This window comes from Lagenorhynchus albirostris, chromosome 8 (assembly GCF_949774975.1).
Source record: "Lagenorhynchus albirostris chromosome 8, mLagAlb1.1, whole genome shotgun sequence".
In the NCBI taxonomy this organism is placed as follows: Eukaryota; Metazoa; Chordata; class Mammalia; order Artiodactyla; family Delphinidae; genus Lagenorhynchus; species Lagenorhynchus albirostris.
Window position 1 is genome coordinate 91780912 of NC_083102.1, and position 20242 is coordinate 91801153.

Consider the following 20242-nt stretch of genomic DNA (forward strand, 5'->3'; position numbering starts at 1 on the left):
ACAAAAGAGGCAAGAATATACAATGGAGAAAAGACAGTCTCTTCATTAAGTGGTGCTGGGAAAACTGGACAGCTACATGTAAAAGAATGAAATTAGAACACTCCCTAACACCATACACAAAAATAAACTCCAAATGGATTAGAGACCTAAATGTAAGGCCAGACACTATAAAACCCTTAGAGGAAAACATAGGCAGAACACTCTTTGACATAAATCACAGCAAGATCTTTTTTTGATCCACCTCCTAGAGTAATGGAAATTAAAACAAAAATAAACAAATGTGACTAATTAAACTGAAAAGCTTTTGCACAGCAAAGGACACCATAAACAAGATGGAAAGACAACCCTTAGAAAGGGAGAAAATATTTCCAAATGAAGCAACTGACAAGGGATTAATCTCCAAAATATATAAACAGCTCATGCAGCTCAATATCAAAAAAAAAACCCCATCCAAAAATGGGAGAATCGAAATAGACATTTCTCCAAAGAAGACATACAGTTGGCCAAAATGCACAAGAAAAGATGCTCAACATCACTTATTATTAGAGAAATGCAAATCAAAACTACAATGAAGTATCACCTCACACCAGTCTCCAGAATAGCCACCACCAAAAAATCTAGAAACAAATGCTGGAGAGGGTGTGGAGGAAAGGGAACCCTCCTGTGCTGTTGGTGGGAATGTAAATGGATACAGCCACTGTGGAGAACAGTATGGAGGTTCTTTAAAAAACTAAACATAGAACTACCATACGACACAGCAATCCCACCACTGGGCATATACCTGGAGAAAACCATAATTCAAAAAAGATACATGCACCCCAGTGTTCATTGCAGCACTATTTACAATAGCCAGGTCATGGAAGCAGCCTAAATGTCCATCAAACAGGGGAATGGATAAAGAAGATGTGGTACATGTATACAATGGAATATTACTCAGCCACAAAAAGGAACAAAATAGTGCCATTTGCAGAGATGTGGATAGACCTAGAGACTGTCATACAGAGTGAAGTAAGTCAGAAGGAGAAAAACAAATGTATAATATCACTTATACATGGAATCTAGAAAAATGGTACAGATGAACTTACTTGCAAAGCAGAAACAGAGACACAGATGCAGAGAACAAACTTAAGGATACCAAGGGGAGAAGGGTGGGGTGGGGTGAATTGGGAGATTGGGATTAACATATACACTACTATGTATAAAATAGATAACTAATGAGAACCTACTGTATAGCACGGGGAACTCTACTCAGTGCTCTGTGGTGACCTAAATGGGAAGGAAATCTAAAAAAAGGGGATATATGTATACGTATAACTGATCCACTTTGCTGTATAGCAGAAACTAACACAACATTGTAAAGCAACTATACTCCAATAAAAATTAATTTAAAAAAATTACATGGTAGAGATGGCTAGATGTTCCCCCAATATCCTTTGCCCATTTCTTCTATGGTAATAAGATTTTAGGTGGGTGTGTGACTGCCCAGAATTAAAACAAAACCTTCAGGCCTCCCCAGTGGTAGGAGAGCTATGTGACTAGTGTCCACCATGGAGGTGAACCAGAAACGTGGGATGGCGGCTTCTGGGAGTGTGAACCCCTGCTCTCATTTTTAATCCTTTCATCCAAACTGCTGCTGGAAACATGGATGATACTATCTTACATCATGAGGTCAAGGTCGTACAAGGTGGGGGAAACAAGAAAAGAGCCCGGGTCTCTGACCCCGTGGCTGCTACCACCACCAGGATCACTCCAGTAAGACTTGCACGTGATAGAGAACTAAACTGCTCCTCTGTTTAAACCATTATTATTTTGGTATTTTTATCACTTTGTAGATGAAGCAAATCCTAACTCATAATTAGAAAATCCTTACTCCTTTAGATTTAAAACACGGTTTACGAATCTCTATACGGTCATACCCATAAGTCATCATCATAAAGGATGGAACCTTCTTACCAATTCTTAACTCTTCTGGAATCATACTAGAGCAAAGACAGGATACACATGTGAGAAGTTAAATAGTAATGGGAAAAGCAAAACTGTAAGTCAGAGGGTCTGGGACTATTCCAAGAAAAAACTATTGAGAAACCAACTGATCTGTGCTACCTGCTGAAGATACAGATGGACGAACAGTGTATGGCCTGGTGAGACTGTGTCATTCACAGACAGACGGCAAATGGTAGTGCAACAGGGAAGAACAAATCTGACTCCATATTGGATGTTTCTTGTATTTTAACCGTTGTATTCCATTGCCTTTGCTACCAGTTAAGAATGTTGCCTAGAGCCTTAAAATACACAGGATAGCCCATTTCCAAGACCCTGACCTTTAAGGGTGTAACACTTTTCCATTCATATAGAGAGAAAAAGTTGCAGAACACAGAGTAACATCTGTCTTGCTGAAGGTTTACAGGAACATCCTGACCTGACCTACGTGGACAGCTGCAAGAACAAAGGATTCCTACACCAAGAAGTCTGCAGCAACCAACCACACCTCTCCCTCACCTTGCCTTTAAAAATGCTTTGCAGAAACCCTTTGGGGAGTTCGGGTTTTTGGGGGGCACAGACCACCCGTCTCTTTGCATGGCCCTGCAATAAAACTTTCTCTGCTCCAAACTCCGATGTTTTGGTTTGGCCTCACTGTGTGTCGGGCACAGAAACTCGTGTTTGGTAACAGTCATAAAATTGGATAGGTATTATAGAATGTTTAGAGCAAGATAATGTGAATAAAGATGAGTATGATGCTTAAAGTGGTGTATTACTAAAAGGTACCCATAAGTCAACTGGGTACTGACACTTCAAGGTACCACTCAGGAGTTGCAAACAGAGGCACCCTCCTGTTCTTGAACACAAGAGGATGCTTGAAAACATGAGGGTCTCCAACCACAAAGAGAGTCTGTGGCCTGAAGGTCCACCTGAGCTGTCCCAGATGGTAGGCACTTGCTATAGGTGGCTCTTTAAATTTAAATGAAAACTTCCATTCCTCGCTATCCGTATTTCAATTACTCACATGTGGCTAGTGGCTACCTTGTTAGAGTAGACTGTAGCCCATTTTCATCACTGCTGGACTGTCAAAAATGACCATTCATGTGGGAAGAAATGTCTGAAGGCTGATCTGGAGTCAAGAGTGGTCTGGAAGCCAGGCAGATGTGTAACACCAAGCTCAGAGGTAATCTGGGTCTCCGCAATTTGAACTTCACAGATTTATAAATGTTTTATGACGAGTTCCTAACAGTGTTTTGAATAACCCTTTTCTCATATATGAGAAAGTAGAGACTCTAGAAATCTCTGGACTTTCGAGTAAAGTGTAGAAAAAAATTTCTTGCACACAGAATTTTTCTATTACTGACACAAGTAAAGCATAAAAGCATGTTTTCTTATTTTAGATTCTTGAATGTTCCTGAGCCATAGAGCGCCCTCTAGAGGAAAAGAGTAGGGAAACAGATTTTTAAAGCCAACAGGAGACACACACACACACACAAGCTCAGAAAAGGAGAATAGAAAACAAAAAAGTGACAAGACAATAATAACAGAAATTGAGTAAAAAATGATGCTAAAATAATATTTTAATTTTCCTTCTCCTGATTTAATGTAAAGGTAAGTAACAGAGTTAGAAATTTGGGGTTAACTAACAGAAACCTTATCAACTATATAGACTATATGATGACTTCTACCTAGCCTTAGGCCCTGTCATCTTTTATCCAGTCTTATTTTTAAATTTCTTTAAGGAAAATTTATAAACTGTGCATCTCCCACTTTATGCCTCCACATTCATAAATACTGCCACCTTGTGAATGCCATTAGATATGAGAGCGATCACAGATTGAGGTATTAATAATAAAGCTGATACTCCACTTTTAACTATTCTAGGCATAAGCAAATCAGGTTTGCAAATGAAAACTAGTGCCTGATGACCATACCTGGAAATTACAGAAGAAAGAGCAGTTTAAAAACCGATGTCTTTCATGATTATTGCAGTACTAAGGAATATCTTTGTTACTGTTGTAATTTTAATTAACTGTTTAAACCTGAAAAATGTTTTCTCATCCTGGAGGAAAGAGTACAGGACCTGAAGTTGAGACCCAGGTTCCAAGTCTTGGCCTTTTGACTTAGTAGCTCTAGACTTTGGGTTGTTTCTTTCAACTTCTGAAGACTCAGGTTGTCATGTATAAAATGACTTTATCCACCTGCACTTTTGTAGAGATTAAATAAAAACAAGGAATATGAAAGCACAGCACACACGATGAGGTACAACAAAAACTGTTTCGGGATACTATTTTTTTTTTTTTTTTTTTGTGGTACGTGGGCCTCTCACTGTGTGACCTCTCCCGTTGCGGAGCACAGCCTCCAGACGCGCAGGCTCAGCGGCCATGGCTCACAGGCCCAGCCGCTCCAAGGCAGGCGGGACCCTCCCGGACCGGGGCACAAACCCGCGTCCCCTGCATCGACAGGCAGACTCTCAACCACTGCGCCACCAGGGAAGCCCAGGGATACTATTTTTTTTAAAAGCCTATGTTTACTGTCTTTTCAAATTGTTGTAGATGTTATAAATTCCTACCCACCCTGTATCTCCTTTAGAATGAACAGTTTCATAAAAACTGATGATTCATTTTGGAATGTAAGAGTTGTGGTGATTTTAAATCCTGAACTCTGGTCTTTGGTAATTACATTCCTAAAGGGCTTCTAATGTGATGCAAAGTCTCTACAAACTTTCCAGCCAAATGCTACTGACTGAGGCATTTCAATCAAGTCAAAATAAGTTTGATCTGGATTCTTGAAGATTTCACCCCTTCACTCAGCGATTACCCAATCCCAGCAAAGGCAGACAACCAGAAATGAGGGAGACAGAGCTGTCTTCTGTTGGAAGTGAATTATCTACAGTAGTGACTCCACATGCTCTGAACGCCGTGAAACCTTAAACACTTCCCATGTAAAATAAAAACAAACACCAAAATACAACCTCAACGTCTTTTGGACTAAGCAATCTATAAACTCTTCTGAAGTAGAGATGTCTTGGGGGTGGGTGGAAGGGGGGATTAACTTTTTTAAGTTCTTAACTTTATATTCAGTAGAAACGGAGACCAAATTTTCTGAGTCTCTCTTTAGACAAAACAGGTAAATCTGTACCCCATGACCTTCATTTTACCGTCAGCATGTTTAGGATGCTTTTTTCTTTTTTGGTAAGTATTTTATTGAAGTATAGTTGATTTACAATGTTGTGTTAATTTCTGGTGTACAACAAAATCAGTCAGTTATATATACATTCCTTTTCATATTCTTTTCCATTATGGTTTATCACAGGATATTGAATATAGTTCCCTGTTGCTATACAATAGGACCTTGTTGTTTATCCGTTCTACATATAATAGTTTGCCTCTGCTAATCCCAAACTCCCAATTCATCCCTCACTCGCCCACCCCTCTTGGCAACCACAAGACTGTTCTCTATGTCTCTGAGTCTGTTTCGTAGATAAATTCATTTGTGTCATATTTTAGTAGGATGCTTTTAATGGAGGGAAAATCTACTTTGCTTTTTATGAATTGGTAGCTTTTTTTCATGTTACAAGTAAACGTAAAAGGAATTTGTTTCTAAGATGATTACGTGTGCACAGAGTTCTTGTTTCTAGGGAGAAAGGAATGAGATTCTTAATGAGTTAAAGTCAAGAAAATCTGCTTTAAGACGGCGTGGGGTAAGCAACGACAGTGGTATATTTTTGCAAATATACAGATTTCCCACAGTGGAGTCTGGTGCAAAGATAATCTCTTATAAAGATGCCTCAGTGACCTTTAACATGAAAGCTAAAAATGTGGATTATTGACTTGATTATAATGACATGTTTCCACCACTACCATCTCGAATCCATTTTGTTCAAAATTCTCTTTCACTGGAAAACATGAGATAACTTAAAAAAGAACTATTTAAAACATACTTGTTTTCAGATGCTTGTGTTGAGTTCTCTTACATGCAACTGGTTCTTCTCAGCAGATCAGAGAGAAAAACTCAAAAAGGTCTACACAATGCTCCAAGTGAGTTCTGTATATTAGAAGTACCAAGTGTGGGGTGGAGATTTTCTGATGCTCCCTTTGCGGGCAGAGCAGTGTGACTTCTGTTGAACACTACCGGACTGGAAAACTGCAAACCACATGGGTTGAAAGTGTGTTCCAGACACGAACGTTATGGAATCTCTGTGGGCCCTCTGCACCTGTGTTCAGTGAATGGGAAGAGGGAAGCCTGGGTGGGTGCTGATCACGCTTGCGTGCGGGGCTCTGGCTGAGGAGTCTGCGGGCTACAGCCACGTCCTCCTGGAAACAAACGATGTTTCCTCCAAAAGTGAGACAAAAACAAACGGGCACTCAAAGAGTAAGATTCTCCCTCTTTTTCTAGATGATAGATTCTAAAGTGAGAAAAGAGAGGAACGTTTGCTTTTCTAAGATGATGTGTTTCCAAATTTATTCTTGAGAAAAAGCCTTAGGGCCCGAACATAAAATGTTAATGTCTTTCATAAACTAATATGCAGGCAAGATTTTTTTTTTTTGTAATTGCAGATTTTGAAAATGCATTGAGCTGAAACTGGCTCATAGTAAATTCAGTACATTTGAAGTTAATCATCGTGGGCTGAGGAAGCAACTAGAAAAGTTGCTTTATCAGTCACCTTCTTAGTACGTATCTCTTATGGGTCAAATAAGTATGTTTTGTTGATACACACAGGTGACTATGAAAAGTACTTGCTCTCTGGCCATCTGAATTTAGTAAGACACTTGTAGGTGGTAGTGAGTATTCCAGATGGTTTGAAGAACCATGGGAAACAAAACTGATGGTCTTCTACCAGCCAGTTTCTAGTACACACATAGTAAGTATTATAGTTTATTTTGAAACAGCAGGCTCGTAACACCTACTAGTTCATATTCAGCCCTAACTAGAACCTCGTGTGTATCAAGTTATCCGTTCACTAACTCGGTCAGGATGCAAAAAACATTTAGTATCTAATGAGTGCCAGCTACTGAGTTTATCAAAATGAGTGAGACAAACTCCTTGTCCTTGAAGAATTTATAGGATGGTGGGAGAGACTAGTAATTATATCTATTGAAACTATAATGGAATGTAGTGGGAGAGAGAAATACAAAAATATATAAGGTGGGTATTTAAAGCAGAGGGGGTGTAGGACTGACGTTACCAACTTTGAGTCCCAGCTGGGGCAGTTGCCTCCGGCTTGGGGCAGTCCGTGTCCCCGTCCCAGGCTGACTCTGAGGTCCCACCCTGATGCTGGTAAACTGCCTCAGACTCCCGACAGTGTTTTATGGTTGACTGAGTCCTAGACCCTGGATTAAACCTTTCTTCCAATTAAACCTGGCACAGAAATACTTCAGCTTCTCACCAAAATCGAATCCAATAGGACCTCCTGTTCTCATCAGAATACCCAGCAAAACCTACTGCTTTGAGAGCAAGGCTTCCCCTGGAATGGGGATGGTTAAGCAGAGACAGGAAGACTGAGAAAACCCAGAGCTTTTACCAACAGTGATGACTCTGTCACCTCGAAGTGTTTGAGCAGGGGCGTCTGTGACTTACCTTTTCAAGGGGGCAATGGATACTGTCTCGGAGAAATGGAAGCAAGTTGGGTCGGTCGAATTCAGCGTAAAGGCTGATCTGCTTCTCGTGGTAGCGCTGCCCCTTATGATGGTCTCTTTTGAAAAGCTTATGCAGATACTAAAAAGAACAAAGGAATAAACCAGGAATATTAACATAAGAAAAGCAATACCTGTTTAACACTGCTATTTTCAGTTCCAAACAGCTTCCACGGAGAGGCTGGCAGAAAAGCAGTTTTCAGGAAAAATCTCTAGGTGAAGGGAAAGTGGAAAGGAGAACACCTTGGGGAGAGCAAGGATATGCTGACATTCTCTCCAGAATGGCCCCGAGTGACCTGGCTCTGCTACTGACCATGTGACCTTGGGCAGGTCACTAACCTCTGTGACTTAGTTTTTCCACCTGCAAAAATCTCCGGGGGTGGTTGTGAGAGCTGAATGAGTTACCATTTGTAAATCACTCAGAACCATGCCTGGCACGTCCTCGGCACCACAGAACTGTTAGTGACAGGAGTGGTTAATACCGTTACAATCATCTACTTCGCCTCAGAAACGAAATGCTTGATCAGTGGTGTTCCTGGATCATAAAAATTCTCATCCTTTATGTAAAAGGGGGTAGAGTCATGAGACAAGAGCATGTTCTTAAAAACTCAAGTAGCAAGCGCTAAATTAATTCTCATACGTTCTGCATCTTCTCTCCTCAAGTCTTACTGAGATCTGTGTTTGCAATGAAATGCTGCCTCTCCTGGTGACCTCAAAAAGTAAAAAAATCGAGAAGAGTACAGATGTTCTGAACCCATTTTCAAAGCTGATTCCTTCCCTGACCGTCTGAAAAAGTTAATGGACCTCCAAGGGAGTAAGTGACTGACTTTCTACTTGGAGGCAAGTCTATCAATATATTGTGTGGAAGCCAGAAATCGACATTCAATGTCTAGTTCATGTTAAACGTACACAAACACCCCAGAACCCACCTGAGGCGGGGGGGGGGGGACTTCATCACACCAAGTGCGTTCGCCCCTTGAGTGGACTGGTTCTTCAGAAACACAGAGCGTCAGCCGGCCCTGAAGGTGTGACTGGGAATGAAGTCACTGGAGTTTGACATTCGCTGTTGCACGTGGTCACTAAAGAAGCCTAACCAGGACACAAGCACACTGAGAAATCCTTCCTCGGGTTACCTGCTCCCCTTGCCCTCAGGCAAGAAGGTGGGCGGAGTCAGACAGAGCTCCACGATCTGATGCAGTCTCCGGCCAGTACACTGGCGCAGGGTCAGCGTGTGAGCTGGACACACTGCAGTTTCCCAGAGGCGCAGACAGGTTTGGAAGGCTCTGTCACACCTTCAGGGCAGATTTATAGAGACATTACCTTGCCTGACAGGGAAGATGGGCCACTTCAGTGTGGGCTCCACCACCATTCCACCACTGCCCTAATGACACTGTCATTAGATACCTCCTGCCTGTAATCCTGTCTCATGGCTCAAGGAGGCCAGAAATCACTGCTTTGTAAACCCCATGGTGGCCAGCACAGAGGTACCTTGCTTGGGTCAGCAGGTAATCGGGACATTTCCAGTCATGAACAAAAGGGCAAAAGCATCTGTACAACCTCCGAGCAAAAAACAGCAAAACAAAAGAAAACCCCAAAGTACTTCACATTCCTATCTTGGAGTCTTCAAAGGCGTCAATGCATAAAACGGACTAGAATAAAACGCTCTGTTTCCTAACCCCCCTCCTGGGGTGCAAAGAGGTGGGCAAAGATACAAGAGTCCTCATCTTATTTGATGTCCACGGTCCTCCTGGAACAATCCCTATTTTCACTTCTCTTGTATAATTTTGAAAGGACGTGGAAAACACCTAGTCTTGCTTTACGCCCATGACGACAGCGACGCAGAGAATCCAAGTAACTCCCAACACCCGCAAAGGAAATCTAGAATCGGGACTGTTGGCACCAGCACAAGACCACACGAGAGAAGCGGGCGCAAGGAATGTCAGGGTGAGACACAAAAAAACAAGGCTCTGTTCTGTGATCGCTCTGTGGTCCTGAACACGGAATGGCTGCGTGGTGTTTCCTAGGCAGGAGAACTTGATATCCACAGAGCACAGGTCAGGGCACTGGCTTTGCTGTAATTTATACCATAATTATAATAAATGGTAACTACAGCAGTGAACTGTACACTGCCTGTCACTCTGGTAAACAAGGAATGTTGCCCGCCATCAAGCCCTCAGACACTGCAGCTCCTTGCCAACCCCCAACCCCCAGTGCGCCCTGAGGGGAATTCAGGATGGAGAAAAACACTAATGGCCCGAGATAGTTAAGCTGCATGTATAAGGAATAATTTCAATGAGCCCAGACTCTCCCATCTTCCCATACAGAGAAAGGCACTAAAATCATTAACTTGAGATGTCTGTTTTTGTGTGTGTGTGATTAGCAGTAATCTTTTGATGTCTGACACCATGTTGTTGTTGTTTTTTCCTTCAGCAAAAACTCCTATATATCCTGGTTCCCCCTACCTCTCTGGAACAGTCCCTCAGAGCTATCTGAGAGGCTGCTTTCCCAGGCTATAGTTCTCAGTAATGTGCTCAAATAAAACATGATTCTCAACTTTCAGGTTGCGCATTTTTTTTCCCAGTCAACGGAAGGTGCTTACTCCCAGGCATAGTTTGATAACACAAAAATGTGATAACGTTTTTCTTTTAATCACAATTCGATTGTGAGTCAGTTAAAGTACCTGAGCTATTATTAATTCCTCATCTGGATTCAGAGCAGATGCTGCATTATAATAATTACAGAATGTTGTTTGCGGTCAAACCTCCCATCCGAATATGAACCGGAAGTGTTCACTCCAGTCTTCTCAAACCAATACTGTAAGGTGATTTGCCTTCCTGTTCAATCGAAGGGCAAAAGAAGAGGCCTGTCATGCTTACCACGTGCTGCAACTCTGGTCTGTCTTCTAATTCTTCCACTACCTTTTTAATCTACAGAAAAAAAATTTTTTTTTAATGTAGTTTAGGAGGACACAAACATAGCTGCAAAATTATCTGATAAACATCTCTCTTCTTTATGGCGATAGCGGTCCCAGACACTCATCTGTTTGAGCACATGTAAAAACAAAAGGCACTCACTGAAATTTTATCTTCATTGTCCAAAAGCATGTCAACAGCTTTCTGCAATATGAAAAAATAACCAGTCATTGAAATTTGCCATAGAAAAAAGAGAACACAGAATACAATGTATTGGCTAAGGTATCACCATTAAAGGCAGAGGGCTTATTTTACACAGATAAGGTGGTTCTTGGCTTTACAATCGCCCTTCAGTGAGATACTTCTAAATGCATTTTAAAATGTGTGTTAATCTGAGGTCTCTGTGCTTTGCATAGACTTAAAATAGTGCCTTGCTACGACTCACTAATACAAAACATCTGTAGAGTTCGCAGTACCACAAAAATGAGCTTTGCTTCTGGCCACCTGAATATTGACTGAGTCCCTCTACAGATTCCACAGATACAAGAAGCTGGTCTTATGTGGAGAAGAGGAGAAGAGTCAGGAAAAAAAAAAAAAGAAGAAAAAGAAAAGATAGCTGAAGCTTCATAACGATATAAAGCTTATGGATGTTTAGAATTGACTTTAGCCACCGTTAACATTCATGAAACACAAGTTGGTGCCTGTAGCAAGAGGTAGCGGGAAGACAGCCCACCAGACTGAGCCTCATACAGAATACCTGGGTCTTGTCCTCGACTCTGCTATTACATTGCCCACCTGTCTGCTGTGAACATTTTTTTCTCTCTGAAATATTAGGACGTTGGAAGAGATTATCCTTAAGTTATTTTCTAATTAGAAAGTTCTCTGATTCCTTAACTTGGGTCCTTGCTCTTGAATAGCAATTATTTTGAGCTCATTCAACTTTTGTCTATAGCTTCATAGGCAAAACTAGGCTCGAGACACACGGGAGTGGGGTCGGCGTAAGGGGAGACTGGATATGGGGAAAATGTAATTAACTTCTATATAAGCTTCTCATCCTCTTAATCATCTTCTGCCAGAAAAGCAGAACCTCTGTCCCCTGAACTTCCTGGGAACTGCACTAATTATTTTTAGATCTGTACTGCCTAGGGACTTGACTCCTTCAGTATGAAAAATGGGCTAAAAGCATCTTTCAGAAAAAAGTAGATTTAGCTCCTAAGTTGAAGCGTGTGAAGACTAATATATAGCACGTAATAGATATATAACACATAATACCACTAAATACAGTAAAATAAAATTTTTAAAAATTCAAGTGACCCTTTTAGAGCCTTAAGGGTTCTACTCTTTAACTAAAATTTCGATTTTTTGGAATAAGAACCACTGTGTTGTATGAATCTCTTTCTTTCCATCATGAGCACTTGCATTAACTTTTCTTAGTTTAAAACACGCAGTCTGTATCACTTTACAAGAGCCCCTGTGAGCTGTGGAGGTAGGGTGCCCTCCTGAGACAAGCACTGTACTCTTCAACTCTGTCCTGTAATAAAGTGATGCATCCCACAGGTATCAGTCTGAGCATCATCTGAGACCAGTGGAAACTCCACATGCTAAAGCTGTGAACACCAAGGAATAAAACTGCAACAAATGGATCAAAATACTTTACGTAAAAGTTGAATTCTGGGACGTACGATTAATAGGGTTGAATGAGCTAAAGCATGTGGCTAGATTCTCTGTTTCTATGAGTTATATGAATGGTTTTACCAAAATAAAATGATTTCATACACACACACACACAACTTCAAAAGTTCCACGTCAAATTATGATTGCTTTTACAGAAGAACCACATCAAGTAAAGGATTCCTGAATGCCGACTACTAGAGTAACATCCAGGGAGGGTCAGAAGGCTCTGAACGTGACCGGCATGCAGCCAAGTTATGTGACTTCTCAACTCCTCCAGCATGTGGACAAATGTCTAACTATTAAAACCTTGGGACAGCACAAATAATTTACCAGTAGGAAATTAAGAAACACATTATACCTCGTTCACTTTGCTGTACACCTGAAACTAACACACATTATAAATCAGCTATACTCCAATAAAAATTTTAAAAGAATCAAAATTAAAAAAAAAAGAAACACATTACCTCGGAATCAAAATCCATTAATAAAACAATTTTATCCTTGATAGAACTGAAAAGGTTATGCTTGTGGATCAACTGGAAAACATCCTTATGTCTTAACGTTAAGTATATTTCCAGAGCATTGCCATAGTTTTTGTCATAGGTGTACCTGGTGAGACAAAAGTTTTTACATTAATGTTCACCAACACATCTAATAAGACACACAGATACACACATGTAAATCGTGTTGTAAATTAATGCAAACTGAAAAACTTCTTTAGAGAGAAAAGCTAACTTTATTTAGAAAAGTTTTCCTTGGGATTTAACTATATGTGACCAATAAGTACTTCTTTGTCAGAACCTTGCTTCCCATCTCACCAAAAATTTAGAATATTTACAATATTCAACTAATAAAATTTTTCTTAAAAAAGTAAACTCAAAAATTTTTAGAGAAATCCATATAGCAAAGAAATTACGACCCCACATGAAGGAAATTCTTATGCTAGCAACAGAAAAATCAGTTAAACTTCTTACAAGCAGTGTTCAGCTGACAAAGGGGTGATATTCCAAAAGCTTCTCCGTAAGGAGGTTGTATAAAATTTAAATGTGTTTTTCTGTTGAAACAGTGTTTTTCACATTGCTTAATTCCCTAAGCCAGCTCCTAAATGCCAAAAGAACCTAAACTGCACTGGGAATCCATTCTTAGCACTACAGAATTATTAGTATTACTACTACCATGTTAGTACTACAGAATCCAAGGAAAACTAGAACAGTTTCCAGAAGAAAATCCTTAGCGTTCCAACTCAGAGGGCCACACACGTGTCCCCTTCTGTGCAAAGTCTTAAGCAGCCCTGAAATTCTAGGCCATTTTGGTGTACCTTTCTTGGTCTTGGGCAAAAGATGTAAGAGGATGCTGCAGCGGGTTGTCTGAGGCGGGGGGAGTGTTGAGGGGCTGAAGCGGGATGGTCTCTCTGAGATTAACTGCAGTGTGCTGCTTGTTTCACTAAACCAAAGTTCCTAGAGGGCACGGGTGTATCTTATCTACCACTGCGTCATAGGCATATGGCAAAAGCCCGGTCACCGAAAGCACCCAATGAATATGAAAAGCATTAACCAGGCTTCCATTTTCTAAGCCCTAATTCAGTGCCAGGCACTGCAGTTAGCTCTTGATGATGAAACTTCATTAAAACCATCCCTTGGGGCTTCCCTGGTGGCGCAGTGGTTGAGAGTCCGCCTGCCGATGCTGGGGACACGGGTTCGTGCCCCGGTCCGGGAAGATCCCATATGCCGTGGAGCGGCTGGGCCCGTGAGCCATGGCCGCTGAGGCTGCGCGTCCGGAGCCTGTGCTCCGCAACGGGAGAGGCCACAACAGTGAGAGGCCCACGTACCGCAAAAAAAAAAAAAAACAAAAAAACCATCCCTTGCACCACTGGTGTAGTGGTATCATGCAAGATTCGCATGAACACCATCCCATAAGGAATTGTCACCTGTGATCTTATAGGTAAAGAGTCTGTGGTTTGAGAAATTTACTGACTTGCAGATCCAAGAATGACAGAATCCAGCGCCTCACTGGGAAACTGATTTGCTTGAGGAGTCCAAGACCTGGCACCGTTCCCTACCTGAACCACTGCCTCTACCAAGTGATTCTGGTTAGGGTTCCTCTCCTCTGGGAAGCAGATGACATTACAATTGTAAGTTTCACACAATTTCCTTACCTTATGTTCTCGTTGTTGACCGGAGGCTTACGAAAGATTTTTACTAAGAGTGAATATAGGAAAATAGTATAGATCTGCATCCTCCCAATTCAGTTTGACAGATCTAAAACAGGAAAGACTTTTCATGTAGATTGATTTGGAAAAAAGAAGCGCTAAAATATACTCACAATTCTGCCAGGGTTTTAAGTAAGGTTCTGTTCTGACTGTCTTTCTTCAGATGATCCCGAACTGCTTGAACTATTACTGAATTGTTGTACAGATCTCCCGGCCATTCTCGGATCAGTGTGGCAAAGCCCTAACCAAGGGGGAGAACAGAGGAAGAACACTCTTTAAACAGAAGAACAACCCAAAGAGTTCATACAATTCCTAAAACTATTCATGGAGAACAGATAAGATCACATTAGGGTTAAACATTGGTCCATAAACATATCATCAGTTTTCACGGGTGGTGAGGGAGGCACACAATGTCCGCATACGCATCCCCATTCGCCATCCCTTCTCTTGTGACTGGATGACATGCAGAAGGAAGCAAGGCCCCCAGGTTCTTCCATCAAGTGCCACTGCAGAGGCAGAATTTAGGTCTGACTTGTTCTCTCCTCATTCTGGACTAGCGGTAACACTTGGAGAACATCTTTAACATCTTACAGATACTGTCCAAGTCAGCTGCACAGCCAGTACTGAGCACACAGTGGCTTTGCCTCCACAGTGGAATCACCCGGCATCCCACCTTCAACAAGTTATCATCTCTATCTTCCTTCCACTCGTGCCTCAAAACCTAGTTTTGTTTGGGGATTTAGGACACTGGTTCAAGTCTGTCCCCTGCTCTTACCCTGACTCTCTCTCGATCTCAAATTTTGTGGTTCTGATAGAAAACTCCAGACCCCCTGATTGGATCTTGTTTCCCTCCAGGGCTGATTCTTGGCCAGTGTTCTGGGCAGCCGTGCCATCCTGATTCTCAACTTTAGCCCCTGTGACTCAAAGTATTGGGGAGCTATTTACTTACTGTTCCTTGACCACTTTTAGGAAAACAAAACAAAACAAAACTGTAGATGTTTTCAAAGGTAGCAAATAGAAGCAAAAATCTTCACATTATTGAAAAAAAATCATATTATTTATATTAAATAACAAATGCTTTAATGAACTACTTTGAATTGGTTTAAATGATATTTAGAAATGAAAATTGTGTGGTGGAATTTGCTTCTATAAACTACCAGGATTTGCTAAGAAGAAAATCACAGAAATAATCAGGACTATAGTTGTTTTCTGCCAAAGAAACTCCTAGCAAGGATGGCAAAAGACCAGAAGAGGCTGCACATTTTCCATTCAAACTGCAACCTTCCTTCATATGAACATGATTGCAGTTTGACTTGAGAGATTTGGTGAGGAGAGTCACGAAGTAAAGAGGATACATTTCATAAAACTACTAAACCAGAACACTGAAATGTTCTCTGAATCAAAATATGTTGGATCAAGTTTCTGTTTTCTTAAGACTCTACAATTTATAAGATAAAAGTCCTGAAAAGATTTCCACCCCAATACTGGCAGCTCTCAGTAGACCTGAAACCAGAGGTAATACTGTTCAGGAAAAGAAGAAAGCCTGGCTCCTTTTCCCCGTTTCCATGATTCAGGCAACGGCCTTGCGGTACTGCCAACTTCTAATACAAAATAAGACAAAATGACAGGTCATGTTGTGCGATAAAAACCTGAGGACTCCAACGTAAACTGAAATAAACATTGATCACATTTCACTTTAGGCTTTTCTCTGCTTAACTGGTTTTGTGTACCTTTGAATAAATGTGCTAAAAAATACTGATGAAATCACCCCTGGGGCCTTTATCATTAATTAGAGGACAGAGTAATCAGGGAGCTATTACGATCCAGTGACAAAATCAGAGAACCCCCTGGTGCCCATCATATCGGGTTGGTCAGAAAGTTCATTCGGGTCTTTCTGTAAGATTAAAGACTATTCATTAAATGAAATGCCATAGAAATTGTCCCATTTTTAACATGCTTATACATTTGTCATTAATATTATGAAGCAAAACTTCACTATTTAAAATAATTCTGCTAGGCTGTAAATTAAAAGGCAAAGCTGTATGCATTTCAGTAGAAACCCCGTACAAAGAAGTTATGAAGAACCAGTACCTCCAAGAAAATACCGTTCATGTATTTTTATTTTTAATCTGACGTTTAGTGCTATATTTAGCAGCACAAAATTTTCATCCACATTATATGTGATCAAAAATGTTGCTACAGCACACTGCTATCTGATTAATTATGTGGCAATTCAAAATTAAACATGAAACGGAGAATGATGGAAGCTAAAATGCGAATTATTTATAAGAGCTTATAACAAACCAGATTATTTATAAACTTCTTAATAGTACTGACCAGGCAGACACCCTAAAATATTCAGGAAAAAACATCTACAAGCTTTGAGTCATGCTTATTTCTTTCAGTCTCAGTCAAAAGTTTTCCAGATATGAATTAACAAGACACCTTTAACGATACAGGATTTAAAACAGTTTCTTGAAAAAATGAGGGTTGAATCATGAATTGTAACAGAGTCAGACAAATAATAAAATTGCTTTTTTATGGTTAAATTACACTACTTTAAAAACAGGACAAGTATACTAAGCTTCGGTATTTCAAAATAAAGCTCATACTCTTTCCATCATTTTCACAGAACACTCATAATTTTCTTTCTTTTGGGAAGATGTACAAAGATGGAAAATTTATGACAGCCACTCTGTGTACTCAGAACATACTGGAGAGAAAGAGAAGTCCATTGTAAGTCTTCACAGAAGAAACCTTTTCCGATAACTAAGGCCAATAATGGCCTCTCATTAGATCTCTTAAAACACCTTGCTCTGCCTGTCTTACTTATTTTCTAGTTGCTTAAAGCTTATTCACACAGTCTCCCCAGTCAGTCTGTAAGCCCACTGAAGCCTGGGACTGTGTTTTTATTTCTCTTGGATCCAAATAAGTACTCAGCCCAGTTGTTGACCATGGTAGGTTCTAAATAAAGATGTGCTGAATTGGACTGAATAGGAAATGAATAGAAACCAAGTTCCGAGACTTTGGCAGTTGGCACCTAGCACAAATGGCAGAAACTATTACCAAAGACTCTTCCGTACAGACCTGGAAAGGAACAGACCCATGCTGGTAGGGAAGACTGGATTATGGTAACAGAGCACATGGTGATAAGAGAGCATGAAGAGATGCTGCCTTCTAGTTTGTACAGTTATTAAAGAAATACGTTGTTCAAGTTTAATTCATCCGAAAGCACGTAGTCCCTTCCTATGATGAGAATACAGGCTTGGAACAGTAAAGGAACTACATAGGTCACACAGGCAACAGGATGCTTGAATCTGACGTATCCAGGAACACGTGGCCGACAGTAACTGACCAAGTGTGCGAGTTATCAGGATAAAAGTGCACCATCTTAAAGGTCCCTTTAGATCTTAAGCTCTAAAAACCATCTCAGAGTTAAAATATAGTGTTTGCATTATTACTCCTCCTTAAATTGAATCGGTTATTTGTTAAAAAAGTATCTCAGTAGGCATTCAAAACACAGGAGTTCTTTTTCTCATTCCCTCTCTGATTGTCTCTTTCTATCTATTAACCTTTCTTTTTGGTGGTTTTTTTTTTTAAGGCTGCACCGTGTAGCATGCAGGATCTTAGTTCTCCGACCAGGGATCAAACCCAGGCCCTCTGCAGTGGAAGTGCGGAGTCCTAACCACTGGACTGCTAGGGAATTTCCATTCTATCTATTAACCTTTCCGCAAGCCACCCCGCATTCTTGTGGGAAGGAGAAAAGCTGTAAATAAAGTCTTCCTTATTTTCAAAACATAACATCAGAATGTACAAAGGCAGTGACAACCTGCAACATACAGTGAGGTACCAAAAATGAAAGCTGATCACTGGGTTAGGTCCCCGAACTTTATAAGGAGCCCAAGATGCTGCCACTTTTATGAAAGACTTTGAAGTTTGGGCAGAAACTGGAGAACAGCAGTCAGTGGTCCGATATCTCCTGATTGATGGATCGTCTCAGCACCAGCTCTGATAAAGAGCTTACCAGCCTTGTCTAGAACCTGCCCACGAGAAATACCATCTTTTCCTCTAGTCAGAAGCGGGTGAACGCTGAGTCTTCCCACCACGTTTCGTGGCTAGCTTTATTAGAGCACCCAGCATGTAACGTAATAATTTCTCTGTTTATATCAGGGGTCCTCAGACTCAGTCCTGTTGACACTTGAGGACAGATACTTCTTTGTCATAGCGGGGCTATCCTGTGTGCTGTAGGATGTTTTGCAGCATCCTTGCTGGCCACCACCCACTAAATGCCTGTAGTGCCAATTCCCCAGTTGTGACAATCACAAATGTCTCCAGACATTGCCAGATGTCCCCTGCGGGACGGGGATGGGGGTGGGGGAATCCACCTCTGTTGAGAACTGCTGGTTTATGTGCTTGGGTGTGACTCAGACTAGAGCTATTGCTAACCGCGCATCATTTCATTCACATCTGCATGCTTAGCGCCCAGCACATTCCTGGAGTACAGGAGGCACACGGAACAGAGACTTTCTGAATAAATGCATTTTAAAGGGACAAACTTAAAAAATTATCATCCATTTTGGGTGCATGCAAACACCAAATTTAAAGTCAAACCCAGCCATACCTATTATGGATGGCCTTTTTAGTTCCTCTGTAAAATTGGATATCACTATGATAGTGTTGCTGGGAGTATAATATCGCAACATGCATGTACAAGTACAGCGTGTACAGTAGATAAGCAGTTTAAGTACCACCTTTCTCCTTAAACAATAAGCAAAACTGATCATTTCCAGTCCCCTTCCCCCTACCTGCGTCCCAATTTCTCTGCAATCCTCCTTTGGCAAACTTAGTTCTGAGACTCAAGTTTTAGAAAGTTCTGAATTCTTTAAGGGTAGTAGAAGCATCATTAGCAGATGCTATTCTATTTATGAATTCCCCCAAATGGCACTTGGTCCTTTCCCTTTAGCTCTATCAAGGAGGTAGCTTTAAGGAAATATTCAAAATGTCCATGGATTCGACATTTTCTGTAACAAGGTCCACATAAACACCAGTGGCGGGCTTCCCTGGTGGCGCAGTGGTTGAGAGTCCACCTGCCAATGCAGGGGACACGGCTTCGTGCCCCGGTCCAGGAAGATCCCACGTGCCACGGAGCGGCTGGGCCCGTGAGCCATGGCCGCTGAGCCTGTGCGTCCGGAGCCTGTGCTCCGCAACAGGAGAGGCCGCAACAGTGAGAGGCCTGCGTACCGCAAAAAAAAAAAACCCAAAAAAACCCATCAGTGGTCATCAGAGTGTATGTATCTCAGTTTCATCTACCACAGAGAAACTGCAAATCTGCTGCCTTTAGGCCAGCTGCTCCAGTGTACCATTTTTCTAGATTTCATAACATTTTTCACTGAGAACAATTTGACCATGTTGGAATGTCATACCTCATAATCACTTTCCAAAAATTCATGCAAGATCATTTCATAGATGAGTGGTTTCAGAACTGGATCCCCTCTTGGCAAATAAGGACTAATAGCCTAAGGAAGGAAAAGGCAAAAAAAAAAAATCTTTAAAAAGTAGCAAAATAAAACTACTCCAAAGAGGCAGCACATATAAAAATATACATTTACTTTAAAAACTTAAGGCAACAGAGTACTTTGGAAAAATATTACGAAGAGAAAAGATTCAAATAAGCTCTACCTTCTTATAACATGTTACAATACATTTTAAAAAGTACAGATAAGGTGTCTACATGTATGAATGAATGAATAAAAGACACTGCCTCGATTAAGTTAAACATCTCTCTGTTCTTCCTGATGAATTAATGAAGATCTAAGTAATATTAGGGAGAA

At 40.9% G+C, this 20242-nt stretch overlaps 1 protein-coding gene across 4 annotated transcripts in view; it reads right to left on the reverse strand.

Moving 5' to 3' along the window:
• VPS41 (VPS41 subunit of HOPS complex) overlaps positions 1-20242 on the reverse strand; it is a 187111-nt gene that overhangs the window by 15001 nt on the left and 151868 nt on the right. For all 4 annotated transcript variants that reach the window (XR_009542057.1, XR_009542058.1, XM_060157337.1 and 1 more), the window contains 6 exons: positions 19835-19927; positions 14525-14652; positions 12667-12811; positions 10691-10732; positions 10493-10543; positions 7561-7698 (listed from right to left, as the gene is read on the reverse strand). Coding sequence is in view for 2 of the 4 variants with exons in the window: in XM_060157337.1 (XP_060013320.1) it covers positions 7561-7698; positions 10493-10543; positions 10691-10732; positions 12667-12811; positions 14525-14652; positions 19835-19927 (597 nt within the window). In the remaining 2 variants the exon portion in view is untranslated. The remainder of the gene's footprint in view (positions 1-7560; positions 7699-10492; positions 10544-10690; positions 10733-12666; positions 12812-14524; positions 14653-19834; positions 19928-20242) is intronic.